Source organism: Mya arenaria, chromosome 14 (assembly GCF_026914265.1).
Source record: "Mya arenaria isolate MELC-2E11 chromosome 14, ASM2691426v1".
NCBI classification, from domain to species: Eukaryota; Metazoa; Mollusca; class Bivalvia; order Myida; family Myidae; genus Mya; species Mya arenaria.
The window spans coordinates 58,278,269-58,300,221 of record NC_069135.1 but is presented as its reverse complement, the minus strand read 5'-3'; the positions used below and the strand labels follow the sequence as shown (position 1 = coordinate 58,300,221).

The 21,953-nt window shown below is 36.7% G+C and overlaps 1 protein-coding gene across 8 annotated transcripts in view; it reads right to left on the bottom strand.

Annotated features, from left to right (window-relative positions):
* Nucleotides 1-12: 12 nt before the first annotated feature.
* LOC128217530 (kinesin-like protein klp-3) overlaps nucleotides 13-21,953 on the bottom strand; it is a 46,106-nt gene continuing 24,165 nt past the window's right edge. For all 8 annotated transcript variants that reach the window (XM_052924711.1, XM_052924713.1, XM_052924712.1 and 5 more), the window contains 14 exons: nucleotides 18,960-19,073; nucleotides 17,999-18,107; nucleotides 17,087-17,181; nucleotides 16,181-16,231; nucleotides 15,395-15,553; nucleotides 14,190-14,342; nucleotides 12,890-13,006; nucleotides 10,820-10,993; nucleotides 10,355-10,491; nucleotides 9,234-9,297; nucleotides 8,303-8,508; nucleotides 7,504-7,690; nucleotides 7,045-7,140; nucleotides 13-5,614 (listed from right to left, as the gene is read on the bottom strand). In XM_052924711.1, the coding sequence (XP_052780671.1) occupies nucleotides 5,480-5,614; nucleotides 7,045-7,140; nucleotides 7,504-7,690; nucleotides 8,303-8,508; nucleotides 9,234-9,297; nucleotides 10,355-10,491; nucleotides 10,820-10,993; nucleotides 12,890-13,006; nucleotides 14,190-14,342; nucleotides 15,395-15,553; nucleotides 16,181-16,231; nucleotides 17,087-17,181; nucleotides 17,999-18,107; nucleotides 18,960-19,073 (1,797 nt within the window). In that variant the 3' untranslated portion in view covers nucleotides 13-5,479. The remainder of the gene's footprint in view (nucleotides 5,615-7,044; nucleotides 7,141-7,503; nucleotides 7,691-8,302; nucleotides 8,509-9,233; nucleotides 9,298-10,354; nucleotides 10,492-10,819; nucleotides 10,994-12,889; nucleotides 13,007-14,189; nucleotides 14,343-15,394; nucleotides 15,554-16,180; nucleotides 16,232-17,086; nucleotides 17,182-17,998; nucleotides 18,108-18,959; nucleotides 19,074-21,953) is intronic.

Sequence of the window (21,953 nt, the reverse complement as noted above, 5' to 3'; positions counted from 1 at the left end):
CTTTGCTTTTTTGAAAATATGTTTTTATTTCTTTCTATCAAACATCTAACAAATGGACAGATAATAAATAATGTATTGAAAATTTGTTCCTCGGAACGCAACAAGACCAACATAAAATACCCAATAAAACAAGACCCAACATATACACAATGAAACAAGACCCAACATATACCCAATAAAACAAGACCCATCATATACCCAATGAAACAAGACCCAACATATACCCAATGAAACAAGACCCAACATATACCCAATAAAACAAGACCCATCATATACCCAATGAAACAAGACCCAACATATACCCAATGAAACAAGACCCAACATATACCCAATGAAACAAGACCCAACATATACCCAATGAAACAAGACCCATCATATACACAATGAAACAAAACCTAACATATACCCAATGAAACAAGAGACAACATATACACAATAAAACAAGACCCATCATATATACCCAATGAAACAATACCTAACATTTACCCAATAAAACAAGACCCATCATATACCCAATGAAACAAGACCCAACATATACCCAATGAAACAAGACCCAACATATACCCAATGAAACAAGACCCAACATTTACCCAATAAAACAAGACCCATCATATACCCAATGAAACAAGACCCATCATATACCCAATGAAACAAGACCCATCATATACCCAATAAAACAAGACCCATCATATACCCAATAAAACAAGACCCATCATATACCCAATAAAACAAGACCCATCATATACCCAATAAAACAAGACCCATCATATACCCAATAAAACAAGACCCATCATATACCCAATGAAACAAGACCCAACATATACCCAATGAAACAAGACCCAACATATACCCAATGAAACAAGACCCAACGAAACAAGACCCAACATATACCCAATGAAACAAGACCCAACATATACCCAATGAAACAAGACCCAACATATACCCAATGAAACAAGACCCAACATATACCCAATGAAACAAGACCCAACATATACACAGCTACATATACTACACGTGTAATACATATATTGTCGTCAACATGGCTACACTCTCAACATTTAGTCTAATTTGCAAAATTCAGGTGTAGGGAAAACAGTGCTACCTACTATTAAAAGTTTTGAATTATTATGAAATCCACGCACTCTGGAATGTCGAATGCAATGAACTGTGTACTGTTTTACCAACAGAATAGTTCATTTCCGAAAATAGGTCCATGTTTTCGAACATGATCACAGCCTATCAGAATATAGAAATTTAAACTATAATGACTTGCACAGAAGTTAATATGTTGTTTAGCAAGTTTTTATACTGGTCCATCTGTCTGATAGAAAATCTGATAATCTGATAATCTTCTGTTTAAATTTCATTAAACATTTTCACAACCATTATAATCCTGGTAATATATACAAGTATATTTCTTAAATGACATAAAATAAGTAAAATAAACCTTGCATTTCTTTGAAAATACTTTAATGCAGCACAAATAATAATGAGAATGACAAACCTTTCTTCTCAATTCAGGTAAAATACCATTACAAACTATACACTTAAAGCTATATTAATTTTTAAACAAGTAAAAGCACTTAAAATGTTCATACATTTAATTTTTATTATGTGAACTGCAACAAGCAGGGAGGGGTCTAGTTGTAACTTTTTAATGATTTTTGGGAATTACGTCAAATAAAGTATGTATTCATAAAATGAAAAGATTAGCTTAAAACTACCTGTGACATTTAATACACATCACAAACTGGAGACTTACTTCGTTTTTCTATCAAGGGGCTGTATTTATAAAGCATCTTAGTGAAAAATGTCCACTTAGTGGAAAAAAAATATTTTAAAGAAAAATTAACATGTTTTTTTACGCTAGATATATGAAAATTAGCCAGAAAAAGATCCAAAGAAGAAAGGCAAACGAATAATTTTATGAAAAATATAGGTTATTTAAAATATTTGTTGTTAAAAAAAATAAAAAAACGTTCACAAATTTGTATTATCATGAATACGACCTCAGACTGCTCGTTGTTTCTTTTACTTACAGATTCTGTATTTTCCATATTATAACTAACAAACTGAAGTCTTAAAAAAATAACATCCAACATTTTTTTATATACAGTAGCTGGAAATGAAAAAAGCAAAATCCCAGCGTATGTAAACCCACAAGTAAAATAATAGCTTTTTTTAACATATCCTCTTGAATAGAGCAAGCCCTTAGTTAAAACAAGCCCTTAAGTACAAGTATAGCAATAAACTAACTATCACAGACATACTTAATATCTTAAAGGTACTCATGTATATATAAATATATGTTTAAATTATATATATACATATAACAACATTGCAACATAACAGTATGACAAACATGCACAACGTATAAACTATTGAAAAGTCACAGAATGCCAACTATAGTTGAAGTCTATTTATTAACATATTATATAGTGATAAAGTGATTTGTTCCATTATAAAACAAATCAGCTTGTTCCAGTCTTCCTTGAATTGGTTATCAAATAATGTACAACATGTTACATATATTCAAATCTACCACAAAAATATTATCACATAACAATGATTATCACAGAATTATACCATAGAATGTTGTACTTTTAAATCAAAAGATCAACATAAATATGCAACATTACTGGCAAAGCTATGTTAAACATGTGGCCCATAACCGTGGACAACAATAATTGGTGTTATGCTGGTTGTTTTTTTTAAAAGCAGACTGCATTCAGCTTTCATTATTACCAAAGAATTCAAATGTTTCCAATAATTCCTTCTATTCATTATTGAGATGTCTTCATAAAAAAAATACCTATGTGTATAGACATTAGCTTGAAGCTTGTTGATTATCAAGAATTCAACTGACAGGATACATCCATCAAAATTATTTATGTTTTTATATCAGAAAATCAAGGGCAAAAACAATAAAATAACTGGGGCAACATGGCTGGTTATTTAATTTGCTCACATAGTCTGCTCATACACATATTAACCAAGTTTCATAAAGCTCCATGAGTTAGAGCTCCTGCAACTTAATGGATGACGCCTGTCTGCCCGCTACAGGCAAATCCACATTATTACTTTCTGACATTATAGCAAAATCATAGCAAGCTTAATGTTGTTCCAGCTATTTTAAACAACCAGAGTTGTAAGCTGATGAAGGAAGTACTATCACCATATTTACAAAATTAAGAGGTCTTGCAGAACGGTGTAAGCTTTATAAATGTGACCACGGTTTATTGGACACAGGTGTATGACATCGGAATTAGTAACATGCTGTGACAAGAAATTATAAATAATATAGTGAAGAGATCCTTATGTGAGGAATAAGAAGATAAATGAAGACGTTTGGCACAAAAATATACAAATAAATTAAACCATAAGCGATTACACAAAGATTGGACGGCTTTAGTTTTTCATTTGATATGGTTTTTTTAAAAATAAGGCTGTATAACCCTATAATATGGTACATAAAAATAGTTAAGCAGACTGTATCGGACTGACATATTTTTCTGCAATCTAAAGTATGGCAACACAGAAGGTCTTTTTATCAGTGGTCCAGCCACTTATTCATGTACATGCCTACTTTTCACCTGTATTTTATTATAAATCATTATCAGTTTTAGCTCAAGAACAAAGCAAAAAGGTTCTAAATGATATCGAATAAAGACGCAGATAAAACCTTTTCCCTTTTGCCCCCGTTATCATTTTTAAAGTTAACTGGTTTTGCTTTGAATTAAGTAATGTCTAAAATGTAACACATATGCGTTTTATTGTACATTACATTTTAAAGCATAAAGTGAATAACAGCATATCTTGGCACAAACTTTTTTTACAGAAAATTATAAAAAAATAACCCATATAAATAAAACAGAACAATGAAATTTCAATGAAAGGTGCTGGCCAAATGATAAACAAGAGATGTTTGTCAAACATTATGCCCCCTGAGCGCCAAGTTGCCAGAAATATTTGGACAATTGAATGAAATATGCATGGACTGAAATGACAGCTGATTTGTCATTGGATGCATATGAGGCAGGTCATCTACTGGTCATACCTAATCTTCATGTCAAGTTTGATGACCATAGGTCCGGGAATTGTTGAGTTATCACTCGGACAAGCTTTGGTCTTCCAATAGACCGACCGACATGTGCAAAGCAATTATATAACCCCTCTGCTTCGAAGGGGGGCATAATTAAACTAGATGTTCACTGAAAACTGATACTTCAACTCATGCATTTAGTGACATATAAATTTCTACTGTCTACTATATAAGAAAATAAAATATGGACAATCAGAAAACCTTTTTTCAGCTTACAGTCACACTGACCTTGACCTTTGACCCACTGACCTCAAAATCAATAGGGTTCATCTGCTGGTCATGACCAATAAGCCTACCTAGTATGAGGTCCCTGGGTCAAAGCGTTCTCAAGTTATTGATCGGAAACCGTTTTTCATGTTAAGGTCACACTGACCTTGACCTTTGACCTCAAAATCAATAGGGTTCATCTGCTGGTCATGACCAATACACCTACCAAGTATGAGGTTCCTGGGTCAAAGCGTTCTCAAGTTATTGATCGGAAACCGTTTTTCATGTAAAGGTCACACTGACCTTGACCTTTGACCCACTGACCTCAAAATCAATAGGGTTCATCTGCTGGTCATGACCAATAAGCCTACCTAGTATGAGGTCCCTGGGTCAAAGCGTTCTCAAGTTATTGATCGGAAACCGTTTTTCATGTTAAGGTCACACTGACCTTGACCTTTGACCCACTGACCTCAAAATCAATAGGGTTCATCTGCTGGTCATGACCAATACACCTACCAAGTATGAGGTTCCTGGGTCAAAGCGTTCTCAAGTTATTGATCGGAAACCGTTTTTCATGTAAAGGTCACACTGACCTTGACCTTTGACCCACTGACCTCAAAATCAATAGGGTTCATCTGCTGGTGATGACCAATACACATACCAAGTATGAGGTCCCTCGGTCAAAGCGTTCTCAAGTTATTGATCGGAAACCATTTGGTATTCCGACCGACCGACCGACCGACAGACAGACAGACCGACCGACCGACCGACCGACCGACCGACCGACATGTGCAAAACAATATACCCCACTTTTTTCAAAAGGGGGGCATAATAATTGTTATCTTAAATACATTCATATGCAAAAAATTCTGTAATACATGTATCTTGAAATAAGAAAATGTCATGAAAAAAATAGAGGTCAAAATAATTGACAAAGATATATATTATATGCAGTTCAATTTTAAATTCCTACAACTATATGATGAATAAAAAATTCTGCTTTCTAGTACAAGTAGATACTTAAACGTACCGTCAAATCAAGCAAAATGTTAAATATTATCACATATTATAACCACTTCCAAAATCCCCATCTTGAGGTGACGTTGACCTTGTCCTCGACCCTTGTATTGACCCCTATGAATTGATCCCCAGACCTAGCCGTGATGATCATTATCCCTTGCCTTTGGAGATGTTCTGTTTGGCCTGCCCGAGGGCGACCTGTCGGGCGTTGGCTCCAAACTGCAGCGTGCTCACGGACTCCATGAAGTTGTAGCTGTCCGGGCTCACATTCACAAACAGGCACGCCTGGTGGGGGATACAAATGTATGGTCAGGGGGATAGTGATACCACTGTAAGTCTCAATATAGAATTACACCATAGAAATAGAAACACTTGTCCCGAAATAATTCTTGTGGACAGACTTTTTTCAATGTTTTTATGATAATGCTATTTCTAAACTGGCTTTATTTAAGCTGCACTCTCACAGATTAAACATTTTGACAACTTCTATTTTTTGACTTGGAACGAGCCAATTTAAATGAAAATGCATGGAAACCAGTTATATAAGACTGCTTACAGAAAGACAGATTGCAGATTTTCATAGTTTAGTTCAAAAACTGATGTTTTATGTATTTTTGTTAAACCGTTAGTAATGCTTTAGCCATAAAACATCAATTTTAGACGGAAATATGAAAATCTGCGATCTGATCTTTTGTCAGCAGTATTATATCACTATTTTGCAGATACTAACGCAAAATTGGCTCATTCCAAGACAAAATATAAAAAAGTTGCCAAAACAGTAAATCTGAGAGAGTGCAGCATTAGAAAAACAGTGACACATAAAATAACGAGAGTGCCACAGAGAGCAAGTTTGTTTCTTTTGTTATTTATTTCAGGCGATAAAGGAGCATAGCGCAACTATTATGTAGTCAAAGTAATGGGCCTTGCTGTAAATCTAGCAACATGCATATCAAGTTTCATTTACTCATCTTGAACAGTATTAGAGTTATGGCCATGGTTAGAGTTGTTGCACAACCACGCTGACACCATTAAGGTTACCAAGGCACCACTGATGTCACCAAAAATTTGTCAACACGTAGACTTTTTCTCATTGAAAATCAGACAAGCTTACAATGATAACAGTTCATGTTTGTTGACTCCCAGGTACATCAAAAATACAAAGTTAAACACATGAATACTCTGACCTTTCTTTACAATACTAATTGCAAGACAGCCTTTAGGGATTAGTGTTCGCCTCTCACTTAACACACCATGGATGTGTTCGCCTCTCACTTAACACACCATGGATGTGTTCGCCTCTCACTTAACACACCATGGATGTGTTCACCTCTCACTTAACACACCATGGATGTGTTCGCCTCTCACTTAACACACCATGGATGTGTTCGCCTCTCACTTAACACACCATGGATGTGTTCGCCTCTCACTTAACACACCATGGATGTGTTCGCCTCTCACTTAATACACCATGGATGTGTTAACCTCTCACTTAATACACCATGGATGTGTTCGCCTCTCACTTAATACACCATGGATGAGTTAGCCTCTCACTTTACACACCATGGCTATGAGCCCAGTTAGGTGTACTTTCTCTAGGCACTTCATAATGGACACCAACTAGTTTCTAACGAGCTGATTTAATAATTTATTGCCTGTTGTCTTTATTGAGCTCAAATATTAAATGAACATGAACTAATACATAAACCACAGTGTACCTTAGCATCTCCACCGAGGGATGGCTGTAGGATTTGGGTGAGTTTAGAGTTCCTGTACGGTACATGGAGCTGGGAGCTACGCAGGGCTGTAAACACCTGCAAAATATGATTCAATATATTTTAGATTTTATTCTTAATTAAATAAAAAAAATATATATATTTTCCATTTCAACAAAGAATTTAGAAATCCTCCGACAAAGGATACAGACATCAATGCAAACTTCAATATGTATAAAGGTTATAACACTGAAACGTTTAGATATAAATGTTTATAAAAAAACATATTTTGCTTGTTTGATTTTCATTTATATATCATTTCATATCAGACAAAAAAGTATATCAAAACTAAATGGCAAAAAATCATTCTTAATCAATATATTGTGTTAACATGATAATTCCAACTAAATCAATTATTTGGCAACAACCCTCACTGACCAAGATTCATTCACGTCCATTTACCTGGCCAAGCGCTGACAGTGACTTGTTAATGGCGGCTGCCTCCACAAGGCGCTGACCTTCGGCCTCTGTCTTGGAGATGCGCTCTGATCCTGCCAGATCACACAGCACAAGGGTTCCCCGGGTTATCGCCCCAGTCACCTTGTCCTTGCCCTCGACTGCCAACATCAACACCAGGTGGGACCGTGAACTGTATGAAAAGATATTACATACGATCAATGAAATCAGTTTTCAGGCAAATCTATCAATGGTTAAAGTTACAAATAGTTCTTGCTATGTAATAATGTGTATAACTTTTTGTAGCTGTTTTCCATAACTTGTTGATGTTATTACTGTTTTCAATGCTCTTATCCATTTTACTTTTTGTAATTGCATGCATGAATATAACAAGAAACGGCTTTTGTAAATACTTGTTCCAATATTTCCACCTATTTTAAACTGTATGCTTTTATTTCCAGGTCACAAACTCATTGCTATGTTTTGATAAGTTCTGTATGTTTGTTATTCATGTCGGAAAATAGGTCATTGAGCTAATGATTCTTGTTTACATATACTCGACCTTGATTAAAGATTCTTGATTATTATAGTTTTGAGATTTGATCAAGGTGCAAACTTTTATTTCTGTGAGAGTGTTGGGACTCTCTACACAAATGAACCATGTTTCATTTAAACATATTTAATTGTGAAAGATTTATAGCCATTAATCAAGTTTTAGCATGATGACCATAAAAATGATGAAAGAAAGGCTATAACAATGCCACTTACTCTTCCTCAGATAAATAGGGAAAATATCAAACCAGACCTGGTTGAGTTCATCTTGGTTGAGGCGACAGATCGGTTCTTGTCTCCCAGTCCCATGACCGTCTGCACGTCCTTGAGGTTTTTGATCGGGTACTCAGTAAGCCCGGGAATGTTCACTTTATTACCCGCTGTGCGCAGTTCCAGGGTCTTGGCCTCGCTCGTAAGCAGATCCTGGATCGTCTCATTGTAAATCTCTACCAGCGACACCTGCCGGAAAATACAGAAAGTAGTAATTAGATTAGTAGTAGAAATAGATCGAGTATAACTCGAGTCATACTTGGATACTTGTTCAGTGTCTCCAAATTGAGCTGTTGCAGGAGTGAGGACAAACCTAGCATTAAATGCAGTCGAGCTTACATTATTTCCGGTCAGTAAAACCCTGATTAAATAACTACATCAGTGATATCAAATTTAAGTTAGATGAAAACTGGTCCTATAGAGTGAAAGACTTCAAAGTTTAACCTGACCAAAAATGCTGTAACCATACTTATTGTTTTATATCTTTAATAAGTTTGAAATTTTTGTTATGTAAGCCCACATAGCTTGTTGGTCAGACAAGTTTCCCTCACACGGAGAGCCACTATAGTACACACCAAGCCCAAATTTCTCCAAAAGTCTTAAGTCCCTTATAACTGAATCAAGCTAAGCTTACTATTTTAGATTTGGTTTAAATCATTTCATTTTCTCCTTTTCAAGAGTTTTGAGATATTGAAAGAAAATTGTAAATAATTTGGGTAAATGGAATAAAGTTACTGAAGCTTGTAAGGCCTTATTTTTTTCTTGAAAAAATGGGTCAAGTGGGATTACTTGCAGAGAAATTATAATTCATGGTTTCTTTTTTTTCTCACACATTGGAATATTCACACAAATTAACCCACTAGGAACACTTTTTTAATATTAGGGCACACTAAGCTGTACACATGTATACTTACAACGAGGTTAAAACTCATTGTTTCTTTTTTCTCATCACACACTTTAAACAGCTCCTTCATCGCCCTGCAAACATAAAATAGGGGGCTATCAATATGCTGGTCACTTTGACATATTCCACATTTATTTTTACAGATAGATTAGAACATGTCTACGGTAAGGTTTCAGATGTACTAGATGTTTTGTTGCTACAACAATTCTTTAAAAAATCGCTTTCATTTACTCCACTTCAGTTTTATCATCAGCTGTTAAACTTTTTAGAATTAAGTCCCACTGAAATAAATAACCATGTAACAGGGGTTATAGCACAGTCTATGGGTAACTTACCTAATGTTGTACCATACTTGATGTCGCAACATCAAATCAGTTGTAACATACCTGATGTTGTAACATACCTGATGTTGTAACATACCTCATTTTGTAACATAAAATAAGTTGTACCATACCTGATGTTTTTAACATACTTGATGTTGTAACATACCTGATGTTTTTAACATACTTGAGGTTGTAACATAACTGATGTTGTAACATACCTCATGCTGTAACATAAAATCAGTTGTAACATATCTCATGTTGTACCATACCTGATGTTGCAACATAAAATAAGTTGTACCATACCTGATGCTTTGAACATACCTGATATTGTAACATACCTCATGTTGTAACATAAAAGAAGTTGCAACATACCTGATGCTGTAACATTCCTGATGTTGTAACATAAAAGAAGTTGCAACATACCTGATGCTGTAACATTCCTCATGTTGTAACATAAAAGAAGTTGCAATATACCTGATGCTGTAACATTCCTGATATTGTAACATACCTCATGTTGTAACATAAAAGAAGTTGCAACATACCTGATGCTGTAACATTCCTCATGTTGTAACATAAAAGAAGTTGCAATATACCTGATGCTGCAACATTCCTGATGTAACATAAAAGAAGTTGCAACATACCTGATGCTGTAACATACCTCATGTTGTAACATAAAAGAAGTTGCAACATACCTGATGCTGTAACATTCCTGATGTAACATAAAATAAGTTGTAACATACCTGACATTGCAACATAAAATAAGTTGTAACATACCTGATGGTGTAACATAAAGCAAGTTGTAACATACCTGATGTTGATACCCGGGTTATTTTCTGGTCCCATCATTGTGAATGTTTTCCCGCTGCCCGTCTGCCCGTATGCGAGCAGACACACATTGTAGCCATCAGCACATGACGTGATGATAGACTTTGTGTCGTCAAACACCTGACAACAGATACATGTAAGTCATTAGCTTAAGCACCTGATAGACAGACAGTTATAGTTGTAACAAAATCAATCAAACACATTTAACTTCATTCATCAGTGTCAAACAAAACACAGCAATCCACACAATAGGCAGCCATTTTGAATGGTTCAGAAAATCAACTGAAAATTCATAAACTATTGACATGATACTACAGATTTACTCTACTATTGATAGTTTGTTTAATTATATTGAAATCCATAATATGCTATTAAATGCTTATGGTTGTTTTAAATTTCAATAAGAAAACCAAGTCTTCTTTTAAGTATAAAATATGTTATAACATACCTGTTCCTGAGTTGAATTGGGATCAAAGACACGGTCAAATGTGAACATCTTCTTGCCCTGCTGGGGGTTGATAGCAACAATGTCCGTGTCACTCGGAAACTTGAGACAGCTCTCAGCCCGGTCATCCTTACGTACACGGCAGAACACCCGAATGTTGCCTCGCAACTCTTGTAGCTGAGCGAATAGAATGAGATAATATCAGCAAGATGACAGATACATCTAAATGAGGAGAAGAAATATTTTTAATCAAATTCTGGAGCCATATTTAGTACGCAACTTAAATTGAACTTAAATTTAAGATTAGAAACTGAGTGTTTTGATTGGCCTGTATATTTAGTTGACCAATAGGCTGAGTGGAATTACTGAGGCATGTTTAATGATAAGGATAAGATTAATATTGAATACTGGCCCTGGCCAGTACCAACCATAAAATTAACAAGAGCTATCACAGAGACAACGCGCTCGACTATTCCGGTGCTTTTCAGTGTAAGGATTGAAAAGTTTTGGCGAAACATGCATGGATCACTGTTAGATTAGATTTCAATGCAATACATGATGCGGAGATATTAACATAAATGTGGTTACATGCAAAATTTTAACCAGAATTTTTAAGTGTAATAATAAAGGGCCATTATTTGCAAAACACAGTTATCTAAATTGATCATTCATTTAGGTTGGGTGGTTGAATACCATTGTATAAAGTCTCAATGCAATGCATCAAGTAGTTGCTGAGATATTATCGTATGTGTGTTAACATGCAAGACCTTAACCAGAATTTCCAAGTCGCATAATAAAGGGGCAAAAATTATATAATATGAAACATAGAGTTATCTTACTTGATTAAATAAGAAGGTTAAATGGTTATGAGCCTGAGTGTAAAGTTTCAATGCAATACATGATGTATTTGCTGAAGCATTGACTTAAAAGTGGTTACATGCAAAACCTTAACCAGAATTTCTATGTTGAATAAAAAAGGGGTCATTATTTGAATTTAATGCAAACTAGAGTTATCTTACTTGGTTATTTAAGTAGATTGGATGGTTGAGTACCATTTTATAAAGTCTCAATGCAATTCATCCAGTAGTTGCTGAGATATTAACCTATGTGTGCTTGCACGCAAAACCTTAACCAGAATTTCTAAGTCAAATAACAAAGGCCTATTATTGGCATTAAATGCAAACTAGAGTTATCTAACTTGGTTAATTAAGTAGGTTGGATGGTTGAGTACCATTGTATCAATTCTCAATGCAATACCTCAAGTAGTTGCTGATATATTAACCTATGTGTGCTTGCACGCAAAACTTTAACCACGGGGTGATGTCGACGCCGACACTTGGGTGAGTAGTATAGCTCTCCTAATTCATCGAATAGTCAAGCTAATAAAAATGTAGTGAAATATCCATCCATCACTCTTAAACTACCAGGAATACAAACTGACCCATCTCTCAACCTGGAGCCTCGTGTAGCCGATAAAGGCTGTGCTATATTGCTTCTCAAATCTGGAAAACCCACCATGCTCTACGTCTACTCAAACCCTTTATCCTTAAATCAGGTCAATCCTCAGAGTAATATACGTCATCCCATGGGGTACATCTGCAAACATCCCTTGGTGACAACTCCCAAAGCTGAATCCCAGGATATCACCCACCCCCTCATCCCCAACCCCCCTGGTGACATTCCCCATGTGAAATCCCAAACCCCCCAATTCCTGGTTATACAGAAGTTTGCACTCTATCTCCTCCCCCCCCCCCCCCCCCCCGACCAAACCAAGGATCAAACCAAAACCCTCCCAATACTCACAGAGTGCTATACCTGGTTATACAGGAGTTTCTGTAATATGGCCTTCTTCATGTACATTGCACTAACTTCCTTTATCTTACCCTGGCCCCCAAAACAAGTCCTGACCCAAGGGTCCAGCCCCGAACACATACAGTGCTATACCTGGTTATACAGGAGTTTTTGTTATATGGCTTCTTTCCTGTGCAGTAACCTCACTTCCTTTACCTCACCCTGGCATCCCAACCAAGTCCTGACCCAAGGGTCCAATCCCAGCCCCCTAGAGTACTATACCTGGTTATACAGGAGTTTGCGCTGTATGGCCTCCTTCCTGTACAGCGCCCGCACCTCCTCTATCTCACCCTGGCTACTCTTCTCCGAGAGTTTCAGCTGCTTGATGGTCGGGCCAATCTGCCAATAGAGAGGCATAATGCAGGAACTTATACAAGTTATTTGTAATGTATGTTTCAGTTTGTGGGTTTTTTCTTGGCTTTTCTTGAAATCATTACATCCAATCTTAGCTGACCTAAGTGTTACTGAATAAAATGAACAGCAAATGTCATTTTAGTCTTTAGATGTATTACATCAAACAGTCAGTCCAGCCACATACTGGCCTGTTGATGTCTACCTAGCAATTTTATCATTTTGCAATATTACCTATTAGTGAATAGGGTCGCATAAGCCTAGTACAATTATGTTAACCCCCACCCCATACCTGTGCCATGATGTGAACCCCCACCCCATACCCGTCTCATGATGTTAACCCCCAACCTCATACCTGTCCCATGATGTGAACCCCGACCCAAATACCTGTCCCATGTGAAGCCCCATCCCCGTACCTGTCTGATGATGTGAAGCCCCACCCCCGTAACTGTCCATGATGTTAAGCCCCACCCCCATACCTGTTCCATGATGTGAACCCCCATCCCGTACCTGCCCCATGATGTGAACCCCCACCCTGTACCTGCCCCATGATGTGAACCCCCACCCCGTACCTGCCCCATGATGTGAACCCCCACCCCGTACCTGCCCCATGATGTGAACCACCACCCCATACCTGCCCCATGATGTGAACCACCACCCCATACATGCCCACTGATGTGAACCCCCACCCCATACCAGCCCCATGATGTGAACCCCCACCCCGTACCTGCCCACTGATGTGAACCCCCCACCCGTACCTGCCCCATGATGTGAACCACCACCCCCGTACCTGCCCCATGATGTGAACCCCATCCCCGTACCTGCCCAATGATGTGAACCCCCCACCCTGTACCTGCCCCATGATGTGAACCCCCCACCCTGTACCTGCCCCATGATGTGAACCCCCCACCCTGTACCTGCCCCATGATGTGAACCCCCAACCCTGTACCTGCCCCATGATGTGAACGCCCCACCCTGTACCTGCCCCATGATGTGAACCCCCATCCCATACAAGCCCCATGATCTGAAGCCCCATCACCATATCTGTTCCATGATTTGAAGCACCACCCCCATACCTGCCCCATGATGTGAACCCCATCCCAGTATCTGTTCCATGATGTGAACCCCCCACCCTGTACCTGCCCCATGATGTGAACCCCCACCCCAGTACCTGTCCCATGATGTGTTTGAGGTCTCCCATATATCTTTCCACATCCATTTTGAGTCGTGTGTGGGACTTCCGCAGCTCCTTGGCGTTGGCGTCCAGGTCCAGGACATCATCGGGGTTCACAGTCTCCTCAACCTGAGGCATTGGAACAGGCTTCTGGAATGTAGAAATGTTACACAATAAAGAGAATATAAATAAATCCTTATTTCAAAATAATGTTTATATGATTTGAAGACGAAATAAATTATTTAAATTATCAATTTAAAAAGAAAAACTAGCTATTCACATGAGCTACCAACACACAAAGTTTCATCACTACCCATCAATTCTAACTAAAGTTATTTAGGGGAATCCATTTTTCTATTATTAATTACAGTGACCTTAGCCCCACTCCCCTCAAAGCGATCCTAAGCTAGCTTTTCACATAAACTATCTACACACCAAATGAATTCACTATCCATCAATCCTAACTTTAGTAATTGGTTGGAAACCATTTCCCTTTTTTTAATTTGACCTTGACCCCATCCTACTCAAAAGCACTCCCAAAGTAGCTCTTCACTTAAGCTACCCACACAAAGTTTCATAACGATCCATCAATTCTAACTTAACATATTGGGCGGATGTCATTTTTCTATTTGAAGTAACAATGACCTTGACCCCACACTTGTCAAAAGCACATTAAAAGTAAGCCACCTACACACCAAGTTTCATCACTATCCATCAATGTTCACTTCAGTTATTGGGCAGAAATCAATGTTCAACAAAGATTCAGTTTGTATCAAAGAATTATATGTAAAATTGTTCACTTTAAATGCATTGAATACATCTTGCACTACAAAGTAAATAATTTAAAACTTATGGAAAACAGCCCTTTCCCTGCAGTCCTCCATAAATAATCTATTACTTTTTTGCTTTCTACTCTATACCAATTATCCATGGAACTGTTTATACAAATGTAAAGTGCTTATTAGTGCCATAATTTAAAATCTAATGAAAGCATAGCTTTAGTAAAACCATTAAGCTTCAGAAGTTGTAACAAGAGAAATCTTGTCTGGAAATAGCATCACTTAACAGTCATTAAAGCCAGTGTTATGTGCCGTACATGTGTGCACTGTCTCAGGCAACATGTGTTCAAAGAACAACCATTTAAGAAAATTAGACGACCTAACAAATACTGAAATAGAAATAGAAAGAGTTTCAACACCTACCCCTTTGCCTCCCTTTGGTGGAGGCCCCTTGCCGGCCTTGTGCATACGGGAGATGGGTCGGGCGGACATTGGGCGTCCCCCTGTGGCAGCAGACAGCTGGGCCTCCCATTCTTTGGCCTCCACCTCAAGTTCACTGTATTTGGTCATCTGCTCCTCAAGCTAATGGGGGGGTGGAATAAATATGAACAGGGTTAATGGTGAACATTTGTGGAGAAATCATTAGTATTACCAGTATTCTTGAATGGTTTTGCTGGACTTTATTTACTTTCATCATCTTTGCTGGACTTTGAGAATAAACAATCACAGATGAACAGTGATCCTTAAATAGTTTTCCTGATTTTAACAGACTTGTAAACTTGTTTTTTATTTAATAATATACGATTTCATCAAATCAATTTCCACACAACAAATCAAACAAAATGAAACAATATGCACAGTATTTTGGGAAAGACTAGTTTTGCTCAAGTTAACACTATTTTATCATATTTGCAAGCCTATAAATAGATTTCTTGAGTTAATTGGCCAGCATTTACTGAAAAACACTGCATGGGCACATGACCACATTTGTTTCATTTTTTTCCAAATGAATTTCATATAATTTGCCACGATGAATTGATGATGTGGATTGGACTTTTTTCTTAGTATGATGAAAAGGGTTTTTCTTTTTACCGAAATAACACGTGGGTATATATTCATCAGCCGGAACATATTTTTTAAAATGCAAATAACAATTGTTCCTATGTTTTTGATTTGATATTGAAAACCGTGAACTTGAGAGCCACATACATTTCTCTCCATCTCCTGCCTTGTTGTCCGCTCCTTCTGCAACTCAATTTCCTGAAAGAAGAAACCAGTCAATATTTTATGCAATGAAAACCAGTCTGCACAATATCTCGCTATACTTTTACAGGGTTGATACAATCATGATCGTGTTTTATTTCCTGTTTATTGACAATGAAAAACAACATTTATCACAGTTTTACCATCGGAGGAAAAATAAACAGAATATTACATGAAAGGCCTAAGACAGATATACAATCACATTATTTCATGACGACGACCTTGTTTATGAGATGAATACAGTAAATTTACAGGAAAAGTAATGTTTTTCAATCAGAACACATGTTCAACTTTCCAGCAAACAATATCTTAGCAAACCTAAAGCATTTTTGTAGAAAGGCATTTTTTAATTATTTTTTTTTACTTTATTTAACATTTAAAACATCATTTATGGCCAGATAACTAACTGAGCCCTCACATTTTTTTCATTTGAACAAGGGGTATAACACAACAGTTATAAAAGTCAGAGTTTTGAGCCTTGATGTACAAGTGTGTACTTCCTCTGGCAACATGCGTACTAAGTTTCAGTGAATTTCATGAACCTTTTTTAATAAGGTTCAAGTTTTTCACCAGGACGTCCAAAAAAAACCCAGAAGCTATCACAATTACACAACATTTTTTTTTTAAAACATGAGATATGAATGGGAGAATCTAAGTAATATGCATACAAGCATCATTTCTCAAAATATGATCCAACTTTTAGGTTAATGACTTGAACAGTTTTTTAACTGTGGCAAACATGAACGGTGAGCATGACACCATAACAACATTGATATCAAGCCCATGACAACACCCATCTTTGTTTCAGAAAAATAGACAAGCTTAGCACAGTTATATGCTAGAGGTCAATACCATTTTCCGGACTTTTTCCTCCAAATCAGCCATCCGGTTTTCACCTTCCTCCATCGCCTTCCCTTCCTTTGCTGTCTTGGGAGCTTTCATCCATTCTGAAATGACAAACATGGTGTGCCGAATAACATGACATAAATTGGAGGCTTTCTCTCCCTTATCACTTGTGGGAGGCTGACTGTCACTGTCACAGGTCTTAACTATAATCATCAGATTATGCAAGCATATGCTATTATTTATTTAAGAAATAGGTTCAATCATTTTTTTTTATGAAGAACAGTCTCTGGATTTTGACACCGGTATTTATTTATTCACTGAAAACTCCAATGTGATTAAGATCTTATTATAGCTGTCTTCAAAACCAAGCTAAAATAGATAAAGACTAATAATGCTGACAGAATACAGACAGATATTCCACAATCCAACTTCTTGGAGAAGCAAGAATGGACTTAACCAATTTAATTTTCAGCAATTCGACAGAAGAAATTTATGCATGAATATCTTTAAATTATATCAATCTACAGACTAACATTTTTTTATTTTCCAGAACCATATAAATTCTGATAATAATTCAATGTACAATGCGCCAAAACTAATATTTGAGAAAGTTATCATACTCTGGTAAAAAAATGTGATGACGAACCACTCTGATACAAATATTTCTAACTGTTCAACCAATGGAGATATTTACTAGCCACATGGTAACTCTGGACTTACAAATGCTCTTAGAACTTGCAGGCGTTCAATTAAAGTTTGGCTTCAACATTTAAAAAAGTGATTCTTATGTATAAGAAAACTACATATTCTCTCGTTAGGTACTCAGTTATCATAGTCTGTTGTAATTCAATTAACAGTCAAATCAATTAAGATCTTATTATAAGTCTGATATAATATGTTTCCAGCATGTTTACTTACGGTCCTTCTGTAGATGTAGGTATATTGATATACACTCATCGGGGTCATAGTTGCACGCCCGCAGCAGAGACAGGATGTCCTGACGATCGCCCCATGTTGGTACTGCTTCCTGTCATACAACGATAAGAGTACAACCTACAATTACAGCCAATGAAATTGCAGATAGGCTATCATTAAGTACTAAAGTGTGAGAATAATTGGTTCAGATTTTAATCAAGTTCAGATGATGACTGATATTTGCAGATAAACATGTCTAATTATCATTCGGACAAGCTTTTCGCGTTCAAGGTCACTGTAACCTTGACCTTTGTTTCTATGACCTCAAAATCAATAGGGGTCATCCACAACCCCCAACCTAAATGTCAAGTTTGAGGGCTATGGGTGCAGGCATTGTCGACTCACACAGACAAGCTTTTTGCGTTCAAAGTCATTGTGACCTTGACCTTTGACCAGATGACCCCTGAAATCAAAAGGGCTCATCTACTGGTCAGGCCAAACCTCCAAATCAAGTTTGAGAGCCATGGGTGCAGGGATTGTTGAATTATCACTTGAACAACCTTTTCACATTCAAAATCACTGTGACCTTGACCTTTGACCTGATGACCCCTACAATCAATAGGGGTCATCTACTGGTCAGGCCCAGCCTCCATGTCAATTTTGATGACCATAGGTCCAGGCATTATTCGAGTTATAACTCTGAAAAGCTTTGACCACTTTTTTGCATTACGGGTCACTGTGACCTTGACCTTTAATAAATAGGGTCATCTACTGGTCAGGCCAAACCTTAATGACAATTTTGATGACAATAGGTCAATGATTGTTGTGTTTACACTCGTAGAAGCTTTGGTCTACCGATGGACCAACCAACTGACATACCCACTGACATGTGCATAGTAATATACCCCCTCCTCTTCTAAGGGGGGCATTAATATTCATGAATTAAATTATTATGAAGACATACCTCAACTTGATCCACAAGACTCTTGACCATGTTATGATGTAACTCCCAGCCAATAGGCATACGCACCCACGATCCCGTATCCTTGTCGAAATACATGTGAACATTGTGCTTTTTCTGAAATATACCGGATAAATCACAGTAAAATTAATAGTACACATATTGGGGTTATTTCATCAATACTACCATCTTCTTGACAAGCATTCAAATGCAGACAAACTGTTCATAAAGCTGTTAACCAACCTTGTCCTATATGGTCACTTTATACCTTGAACTTAGACCTACTGTCCACAATAGGAGTCATCTACTGGTCAAAGGTAACATACCACAAAAGTTTCATGATCCTACGTCAAACTGTTCTTAAGTTAATGTACAGTGAAGATAAAAAAGTTATGGTCTAAAGACTGACCAACCTATATATTTGCAAACCCATATACCCTATCTTCATCAAAGGGACCTTGAAGGGGGCATAATAACTGTTTAACTGCTGTTTAAACTTTACAAATATCGATTTATTTATTTTTAAATATTACAACAGATTTATACCGAATGCCAAACTCTATGGTATTAGATATAAACTTGAGCCCTGATACTTCAAACTTTGGAAAAAAAATGTTTTGCTACTTGTGGTTGTATATATTTCACGAAACATTTAAGAGAATAATTTACAATGTAAAACATTTATATCTAATTGACATATGAGCCGCGTCGCGCGATTTTGGGCCTTCGGACATATTTTTGCTATTACAATGTTTTAAGGTATTTGAATGCCATGTAATTACAGAAAGATATTCTGAAAATTTCATGCTGATATCACTTAAATTGCTTAAGTTACGTGTTTACAAGTGAGATCATGTATTGCGCATTTTGAATACTAAATTTGACGTCACTCAAATGACGTCATAATAAAAATGCATTATTCAAATGACGTGCAAAATTATTGTATCAATATTACAACTAGCTTATAATTTAAATTATTTTCTTTTCACAGAATCTTTAAGGAACATAAATTAAGATAAAAATAATGAATCATTTTTGTATTTTTAATACATTTGGCAGTTTTAAACACAGACTATCAATCCAGTCAAAATACGTCGGGACGAAATCATGGTTGCTATGGAAACATGAGTAAACCTATGGTCATAAATTATCGAGAAAATGATGCACCAATGACAAACCTTAAAAAGAAAGAAGTCAGGAAGAAATTGATTTACATAGAAAAAAATCATTATTTTTGGCATTTTTTATTAATGATTATTTCATTTGTAATAATTATGTCCGAAGGCCCAAAATCGTGCGACACGGCTCATATATCTTTCACTTTGAACTATTTGTTTTAAGTTTTTTGAGCACTTAATGTTTAAGTGCTTTTCCTACTCATTACAAAATGGTTCTGAATGTTAACCCCAACTATCGCAATGGGTGTGAATGGAATTGGCAGTTTTAATTTCTTACTGATCAAACGACAATAAAAACAAGAGATGTTTGTCAAACATTATGCCCCCTGAGCGCCAAGTTGCCAGAAATATTTGGACAATTGAATGAAATATGCATGGACTGAAATGACAGCTGATTTGTCATTGGATGCATATGAGGCAGGTCATCTACTGGTCATACCTAATCTTCATGTCAAGTTTGATGACCATAGGTCCGGGAATTGTTGAGTTATCACTCGGACAAGCTTTGGTCTTCCAACAGACCGACCGACATGTGCAAAGCAATTATATAACCCCTCTGCTTCGAAGGGGGGCATAATTAAACTAGATGTTCACTGAAAACTGATACTTCAACTCATGCATTTAGTGACATATAAATTTCTACTGTCTACTATATAAGAAAATAAAATATGGACAATCAGAAAACCTTTTTTCAGCTTACAGTCACACTGACCTTGACCTTTGACCCACTGACCTCAAAATCAATAGGGTTCATCTGCTGGTCATGACCAATAAGCCTACCTAGTATGAGGTCCCTGGGTCAAAGCGTTCTCAAGTTATTGATCGGAAACCGTTTTTCATGTTAAGGTCACACTGACCTTGACCTTTGACCCACTGACCTCAAAATCAATAGGGTTCATCTGCTGGTCATGACCAATACACCTACCAAGTATGAGGTTCCTGGGTCAAAGCGTTCTCAAGTTATTGATCGGAAACCGTTTTTCATGTAAAGGTCACACTGACCTTGACCTTTGACCCACTGACCTCAAAATCAATAGGGTTCATCTGCTGGTGATGACCAATACACATACCAAGTATGAGGTCCCTCGGTCAAAGCGTTCTCAAGTTATTGATCGGAAACCATTTGGTATTCCGACCGACCGACAGACAGACAGACAGACAGACAGACAGACAGACAGACAGACAGACCGACCGACATGTGCAAAACAATATACCCCACTTTTTTCAAAAGGGGGCATAATTACCTTAAATTGAGAACGTGAGCACATAATAAAAGGATTGTATTTATTAATATTTGACATTTATTCTTCCATAAGTTAACCTTTCCAATTCAGTAGTTAGCTCCAGACGTCACTGAAAACCATATACCCACCCAAGTATGGTCATATCATTAAAGTCATTACTTAAACATGAAATGACTTAAACACGTCCCACCATTCATCACATAGTTACTGTTCAAAATATTTGTAATTTGTTGAACATGTATATCATTTTATTGCAAAATATTATTGTCGGTAATTGATAATTAGTATTGGTAAAAAACTGGTTCGTTTCAATGACCGATCTTATAAGAACAGTATGCGTTAATATCTAAAAAACAAAACAATACAAAAGGCAGATAAAAAAATGGAAATAAATCTATTATGCACACACAATCTTGTGACGATGTTTATGAATGAAATTATAGAACATCAATAGATGGCAGATTATTTAAATACAGTTCCGCTCGATTTTTTATCAGAAACGAAACTGTTACAGGCCTTTTGAACATGTGTCACAAATGAATCCTGCAAAATGATTAAAAAGTCAATTGTCTGAT